This window comes from Trypanosoma grayi (assembly GCF_000691245.1).
Source record: "Trypanosoma grayi strain ANR4 Tgr_268_V1, whole genome shotgun sequence".
In the NCBI taxonomy this organism is placed as follows: domain Eukaryota; phylum Euglenozoa; class Kinetoplastea; order Trypanosomatida; family Trypanosomatidae; genus Trypanosoma; species Trypanosoma grayi.
Genome location: NW_008825887.1, coordinates 12,585 through 20,133, shown reverse-complemented (window position 1 = coordinate 20,133; position 7,549 = coordinate 12,585). Strand labels below are relative to the sequence as shown.

Below are 7,549 nucleotides of genomic sequence, written 5' to 3'. Positions count from 1 at the left end.
TATCACAATTGAACGTGAAGGACAATAACGCCGTGGCGGTGCACATGCGACTCGCCGAGGCGGAGATGCGGGCGTTGTCAAAGCAGCAGCGCCTTCTTGAGCGCTTCGCCGCACAGTCTACCGCGGAGCGCCGCACTTCTGCCGCTGAAAGACGACACTGTGCTTTGAACCGCCGTGAGGAGCTTCTCCAGCAGTTGCGGCTGCTCCGAAACGGTGATGCATCGTCGCTGTCGCCTGCCGACCGCGCGAGGCAGTGGTCTGCGATATACAGTGAGCTAGCACAGCGCCGTGAGAAGCTCTCACACATCTTGTCCTGCCCTTCCACCGCGGTGCAGCGGGCAAATGTTGCTGACGCAGCAGACTCCTGGGCGCCCTTTGCCGCTGCCACCCGTCACTTCATCGCGTCGCTGGCGAAAGCGGAACAGCCGGACGCACCGGTGTCGCCCTCCCGCGCGCTCAACACCCAGCTGGAGCAGGTCGCCAAGATGCAGCTGCAGGCCACTTCACTCCTAAGCCGCGAACGCCTCGCCGCGCGCTTGCTGCGGGAGGACATGACGGACCTCTTTAAAGACCAAGCGAAGCTGCTGGCGTGGTGCAACGAGCAGCGGGGTGCGATGGAAGGTCTGGTAACGCTGGAGGACATGCGGGAGTTCTGCAACTCCTTTGTCTCGAATGTGGCGGTGATGGACACCAACTTCCTCGTTCTTTTGGAGCGGAGCGAGCTGCTGGGGTCGAATCGTACCGTTCGAGAGGCGCTGGTGGAGGTGAACAACGCGTGGATGGAGCTCGCCGTCGCCACGTACCGCAAGATGCGCCAGATGCTGCGCGATGAACACACCGCCTCCGGTTTGGAAGCGACGTGCAAGTGGTGGCTAGAGACATTTGATACGCGCCTCACGCAGATCCTCACAGAGGCACGCGCGATCTCCAGCCACCCAGAAATGGCGGCGGAACCGCTCATGCAGGGCCTCCACGAGCGCAGCGCGGCGTTGCTGAAGGAACTCGGCCGGCCTCGCACTCTTCTGCAGCACATATCCGACTTCACGGTGCGGGAGGACTGCGTCGCACCACACGAGGGGGGACTAGAAGGTGCGGTGCTCACGCGCCTCTCCGTCTTGACACAGACGTTTGTGGGTGACGTGAGGTACGATGGCCGGAGGGAGTATATGGACCGTCTGCGGGAAGTGGGGGACTGGCTGAACGCCCACACAACAGGCAGCGGCTACACACAATTAATGAAGCGCGTGAAACAGTTGCGGTATTTAGCGGAGGAGCAGCTGCGTGCGTTGCCTGACGGCGACCGTGTGGTGCCGGTTCATTCCTAGGGGTGACGTGCGGCGGCTTGAGCGCGGGAGGGGGCGAGCAAAAAAGGTAAGACAGTAGAATGGAATCATCCACTGACCAAGACTATTGTATTTGCATTTCCTTTGGTGCCTGGTTCTCTCTCTCTCTGTGTGTGTGTGTGTGTGTGTGCCTACTTGGGTGTGCCCAAGCTGGTGCGCTTTGTGGAGGGAACAATAATAATAATAACAATAATAAGCAAAAAGTGCTGCTTTCATCCTCACTCTTTTTCTTTGTGCCCTGCAGGAGTTTTGTGCCTCCACTTGTAGCGAGTGCTCACCCCACACACCCACACACAAACGCTGCGTTGCCGCGAGGGCGCATTGCGAGACCCCGTCACACGCACACACGCACACACGCAGACACGCACAGGGACGCCCAACCCTCTTCCCCCCAGCGCCCACACGTACGAATACGAATTGTTTCAGCGAAACGGTGAGTAATACAGAAAAAGAACAAAAAAAAAACAGAAAAACGGAAGGCGGCATAAGAAGCAAAGAGAACAATACGACAAGACTATCGAATTCACTAGAGAGTAGCGCGTACTGCTGGGATGGATTCCTTGGAGACTGTGGAGGTCATCTCCGACACCAGCGCTCGCTTCCGCTACCATTGCCCGGCGAACGTGGTGCGGGAGATGACGCTCGACGGATCGCACTACACCCCACAGTTCGGTGTGGGTGGCCTCATGTGGCGTCTTCACCTGCAGCAGCGCCGCTCCGCACAGACGGAGGAAAATTTCCTCGCCGTGCACCTTCAGAGCTGTTCCAGCGAGGCGGTTGTGGCACAGTTCAGGCTGACGCTGCTGTGCTACGAGGATCCACCCGCGTCGAAGAGCCACACGTTTCGATGCTCATTTAATAAATCCGGCAGCGCCTGGGGTATGAATCACTTTATCCCAATAGCGCGCCTCCTTCGGCCGGAAAGCGGTTTCCTGTACGTAGATGAATCCACTGGCCTGCGCTACTTTGGCATTGAGGTCACGCTGAAGATAGTAGATGCCGGTGGTGGAGGTGGAGGCGTCGGCGACAGGAGTATTTCGCGTATTCGCTCCAGCTCTCCCTCTGCGCAGTCTATTCAGTTCCACGACCCGGGCCGCTCACTGCTGCGAATGCGGCATACTGCTGAGAACACCAACGGCAGCACAGCGCGTTCTGTGTCTACGGTTCGCCGCCTCGGTGGGGCGCCGGTGCGGAGTCCAAGTAGTGGCGGCACACTCCACGCCGTGCGGGCGCCGTTGTTGTACCCGTTTGAGCACCTTGAAGGACTAACTGATATGTCGTTTGATGTGCAGGGCGTCCGTGTGGGGGCGCACCGCTGCGTCGTTGCGGCTCGCATGCGACCCCTCCTGCCGGAGCACGTGCTGCCGCTGCAGCCCGGTTGCATCGTAGCTATTGCGGTTCCACTGGACGTCTTCTCCGCCTTTCTTCGGTACGTGTACACGGAGGAGGCCCCGGAACAGGGTGTGCTGCCCCCCGAGGCGCTGTTAGATTTGTACCTGCTCTCTGCTGCCTGTGAGTTCTACGACCTCTGCGGTTCATGCCTCAAGTTTGTGCGTCCGCTCCTCTCGCCAGAGAACATACTTCCCATTGTGCTGACGCGGTACAACGCGGGGGATGAGGTGCTCAACGCGCTCTATCTCCGCGTCCTCCTCGACAACTACGACTCGCTCATACAGGACCCACAGTTTGAGGAGATTCCTGGCCACTTGTTCCGCCGCCTCTCCCTCATCCTGCGCGACAAGGAGCCGGTGCCGCAGGTGGCTATCCCCGCGTCAAAGAACACGCTTAGCAAGCAGCTTGCTTGGCTGGCGGAGTCCGGGGAGTACAGCGACATGGAACTAGTGGTGGGTCCCAAACATGTGGTGGTGAAGACGCACCGCTACATTCTCGCTTCGCGTTGCATTCTCTTTTCGCAGGCGATGAACCCCCGCTCGTCGATAGCGGTACCGCCATTAACCTCCGCGGAGTTTGACTTCTCGCAGCGGTCGTGGCAGAAGCTGCTGACGGGGATTTACAGACACCACCTCGAGTCGTTCCGCGACTTCTCCGCCGAGGATGTGGCGATTGTGTTCAAGATGCACAACATCTTCGGCATGGACGGGCAGCTCAAGAAGGAGGCGGACGACGCCTTCAACTACCAGAATGCACTTCGCCTGCTGATATACGCCGTGAAGCACCAGGTGCTGGAGCTGCACGAGCGGGCCATCATCTATGTCGCAAGCAACTTCAGTGCACTCATCCGCAATGACCCGCAGGCGTGGGAACTCATCAGCGAGTTGCCGCAGCACGCGGTGGTGACGCTCTTCCGCACGGTGGTCGAGAATCAAACCTGATATATATATATAGAGAGAGAGAGAGAGAGAGAGAGAGAGAGAGAGAGAGTGAGAGAGAGTGTGTGTGTGTGTGTGTGAGGGAGGGAGTGAGAAACGAAAGAACATTGTTGGTGCGAGGGGGTGAGGAGGGACTCGATGATACGAAGAGAAAACAACACGAAGGTGCAGCCCTACATGTGTGGTGCCCCTTTCCGCACGCATCCCCCCTAGTGTTGAGGACGGCTCGATGATTGTGTGCATGCGGTGGGGGAAGCATGCAGCCCACAGGCACTGAATCCGGAGTAATGAGAATCTCTGTACAAGCTGCACGCGTCCTTGCCAACGTGGCGTGCCGTAGATTTTTTTTGTTTGGTTCTTCTTGTTTTGTGTTGGCTGCGTGTCACAGCAAGTTTCGCCTTTGTCTTTCGACGACACTGATTCGCCCCTGCAGTCACGCTTGTTACGATTATTATTATTGTTGTTATTTTTTGTTGCTCGTTGCCTTGCGTATTGCTGCAGAACGAAAACCCCTTCTTGCTCTCTCTCTCTCTCTCTCTCACTCACACACACACACGCGGGTCTCTCACCTTGTCTCTGTTCTTCTCCCATGAACGCCTTGCTGTGCCTCTGTGGTCCATCGCAGTGGTGCTGAGACGACACAGATGGAGAAGGGGGCGCCGCTCACAAAGGTGTGTGTGGCCGACACCGTTGTGCAGGCGTGCCTCGCGCACGCTTTGACAACAGAACAGGAGGAGGTGATGGGCGTGCTGCTCGGTGAGGTGACGGTGCACCACGCCACTACCCCCGCCGTTGCCGCCGCTTCGCCAACGTCATCGCACACGGGCACTGCTGCCGCCAGGCAAACATTGCACAAACGCGCCAATGTGTGGGGCTCGTGGATCCTCCAGCGCAGTGTGCGGCGGTCAGACCGTGTGGAGATTGCACCGGAGATGCTCGCCAGCGCTACTGAAGAGGCAGATCGCTGCACGGAGGATATTGGATGCCCTACACGTGTCATTGGTTGGTATCACAGCCACCCCCGCATCACGCCGTACCCGTCGCAGGTTGACCTCCGCTCACAAGAGACATATCAGATGCTCGAGAGCGGGTGGGTGGGGCTCATATTTAGCGTTTTCTATAGCGACATGTCAAACCGAAATGCTGTGTCCATGCATTGCTTCCAGACAGGCCCAGGTGGGACGCACGAAAAGATCGACGTGGAGGTTGTTCCTGTTTCTAAGATGCCAGTTCGCGCACTCCCACCGTGTGACGTCACGCACCGCCTCCTGCATATATTTCGCGCTGAGGTGAGGGCTGCTGTGGAGTTGGTGCGGCAGCGGTGTAAAGGTGCACCTGACGCAATGGCGGCGGCGTTCGCCCTGCAGGAGGTGCAGCTCTACACCCTTGAGAAGTTAATCGCTCAGCCCGCACTGAGGCAATTGCGGCTGTCAATTTCCCTTATGGAGCGGGAGGTGAGACGTTTAGAAGAGGAGCTTTCCGCACTCCCGTCTTGATGCCTTTAGTGAGGGAACACTTTTTTTTTTTGGTTTGTTCTCCATATTTGTTTTCTTTGCTCTCAAGTGCTCCCTTGTTTCCAAGCTCCTACGCCATTCGAGACAGCTGGAACGAGACGAAACCTGAACGAGGACCTCTCATTGGGTGTCTGATTTCGACGATGCTACCTGATGGATGGCCTTCCTGCAGTGCTCTCTTCTTTTTTTTATTATTTGTTTCTCCCCCTTCCCTTTGTTTCTCCGCTTCCTAGTTGTGCTGTTTGTACCGGCTGTGAAGAGGCTGCGTAGAACGCCGCCTTCCAGGCACGCTGCGGAATGCCCACCGAGTGCCTTGGCGACCAGTGGCTGTATGATTGGGGCAACAGCAACAACAGCAGAAACAACAACAACAAGAAGAAAAAGGGAGATGTTGGCACAGAGGAGGCGCCGCACTTAATTACCTTCTCTGCAGCGACAGAGAACCGCATTCCGCCGCTGCACCACAACTTAAGTTCCGCTAGATCCATTCTCGAGTCAGGACCGAGCCGAATGTGGTCATTAGATGATTTTGAGATGGGACGCAAGCTGGGTGAGGGACGCTTCGGCAAGATTTACCTTGCGCGGGAGAGGCGGACGAAGTGCGCGGTTGTGCTGAAGTGCCTCTCCAAGGACATGATCCACTATCACGATCTGGCGCACCAACTGAGACGCGAAGTTGAGCTGCAGGAGTACGCAGGGCGTTATCACCGCCATGTTCTGCGCCTCTTTGCGTTTTTCTGGGACGATGTGCGGGTGTTTTTAGTGCTGGAGTACGCAGATGGGGGAAACTTGCAGAAGCTGCTCGACAGCCGGCCGCAGCAGCGCCTGTCGGAGGATGAGACGCGTCATGTCCTGCGTCCACTCTTGTCGGCGCTTGCTTTCATGCACGATCGGGACATCATTCACCGCGATGTAAAGCCAGACAACATTCTATTCAAGGCAAATCATGTGAAGCTGGCGGACTTTTCATGGGCGGTGCGCCTCGACCGCAGAGATCCGCGCCACAGCCGGCGCTACACGCTGTGTGGCACGCTCGACTACCTCGCCCCAGAGCAGGTCTCGAAGCGTGGCTGCACAACAAAGGCGGATGTGTGGGCTGTCGGCGTGCTCACGTACCGCATGCTATGCGGCTGTCTGCCGTTGGAGCATCTCTCGACATGGGAGATATGCGCCCGCATTGCCAAGGGCGATATAGAGTACCCTGCCGACATTTCACCAGAGGCGCGTTACTTCATGGAGGCTCTGCTGTGCGTCGATGAGTCCACGCGCTTTTCATGCAAGGAGGCCCTGCAACACCCATTCCTTCAAGGAAGGGGTTCTAGTCCATTTATGGCCTCTGCCGAAGGCGTCGGTTGTGATGAAACGGAACTGCCGAGTGCAGTGAGCCTTAATATTTCAGGTACACCTCTTTGCTGCGACCTCAACGTTGCAGAGCTGCCAGTACACAGTCCTGAACCGACCGTCCATGTACAACATCACCATGAGCATCATCTGCAGCATGATCGGCGCCCACAGCACCAACATTCAGAACAGCAACAACATCAAAATCATCACCAACGACCAATCATATGCGGCAGTAGTGGCGCTAGTGCCTCTTCTAAACGGCCCGCCATGGGTAGTGGTGGTGGGGGTGGTGGAGGCAATACTGCTGCGGCCTGCAGTTCGCCACTCTCGTGCGTCAGCTTTGTTACAGTGAGTTCTTCCCATTCAACCGACTGCATCCCGAGCTTGTACAATGCGAGCATTCCTAGTTTGTCCCCCGCCCACCGCGCCCAGTGGCTCCCATCAAGTGTTGCTTCTGCTGCTGCTGCTGCTGCTGCTGCCACCGCCGTTGGTGTGACGTCGAAGAGTGGCTACGAAGACGTGGGGTTGTCGAGCCAAGGGGCGAGTTATAGTCGGCCACGCCTTCACTGCAGCACGAGCGACCGGAGCTGCACAACAATGACGCAGCAGTACACGCAGCTCGGGCCTTCTCCCACGTCTTCGCTGGTTGTCATTTCGCATATGATCGACGACGACGGTAACGGACAAGCGAGACCGGAAGAGGAGTGGAGGGACGAGAGGGAAGAGGATGAGGAAGAGGCGGTCAACTGCGTTCATCGGCTGTGCTTCGATGACAGTATTGTGTCTCTGTCTCAGTTCACTGCCGTTTCGGCGACGACGGAAGATCTCGGCGGGAACGCCACGTCGCGGGCCGCCACCCCGTCTCTTTAGTGCGGACTATTTGTGAAGGTTGTTGTTGATGAAGCTTTTTTTTTGTTTTGTTTTGCTTTCCCCTTCAACCCACACGAGGGACCACGACCCGACCAAAGAAGAGCAGCTGGTTTGCCGTTGTGCTCGTTGTGGCCCCCCCCCCCCCCCC

The 7,549-nt window shown here is 57.4% G+C and overlaps 4 protein-coding genes across 4 annotated transcripts; all 4 read left to right on the top strand.

The window, feature by feature from the left end:
- Positions 1–44: 44 nt before the first annotated feature.
- On the top strand, positions 45–1,325 carry DQ04_02681110 (hypothetical protein; the record flags this gene model as incomplete). The annotated part of the gene is made up of 1 exon (XM_009312117.1): positions 45–1,325. One exon carries the CDS (start codon positions 45–47, stop codon positions 1,323–1,325), a length of 1,281 nt encoding a protein of 426 aa, XP_009310392.1.
- A 569-nt stretch (positions 1,326–1,894) lies between these two features.
- DQ04_02681100 (hypothetical protein) lies at positions 1,895–3,676 on the top strand (the record flags this gene model as incomplete). Its single annotated transcript, XM_009312116.1, has 1 exon — positions 1,895–3,676. The coding sequence occupies one exon, from the start codon at positions 1,895–1,897 to the stop codon at positions 3,674–3,676; it is 1,782 nt and encodes a 593-aa protein (XP_009310391.1).
- A 641-nt stretch (positions 3,677–4,317) lies between these two features.
- On the top strand, positions 4,318–5,169 carry DQ04_02681090 (metallopeptidase; the record flags this gene model as incomplete). Its single annotated transcript, XM_009312115.1, has 1 exon — positions 4,318–5,169. One exon carries the CDS (start codon positions 4,318–4,320, stop codon positions 5,167–5,169), a length of 852 nt encoding a protein of 283 aa, XP_009310390.1.
- Positions 5,170–5,484: 315 nt separating this feature from the next.
- On the top strand, positions 5,485–7,401 carry DQ04_02681080 (putative protein kinase; the record flags this gene model as incomplete). The annotated part of the gene is made up of 1 exon (XM_009312114.1): positions 5,485–7,401. The coding sequence occupies one exon, from the start codon at positions 5,485–5,487 to the stop codon at positions 7,399–7,401; it is 1,917 nt and encodes a 638-aa protein (XP_009310389.1).
- Between the last annotated feature and the right edge of the window lie 148 nt (positions 7,402–7,549).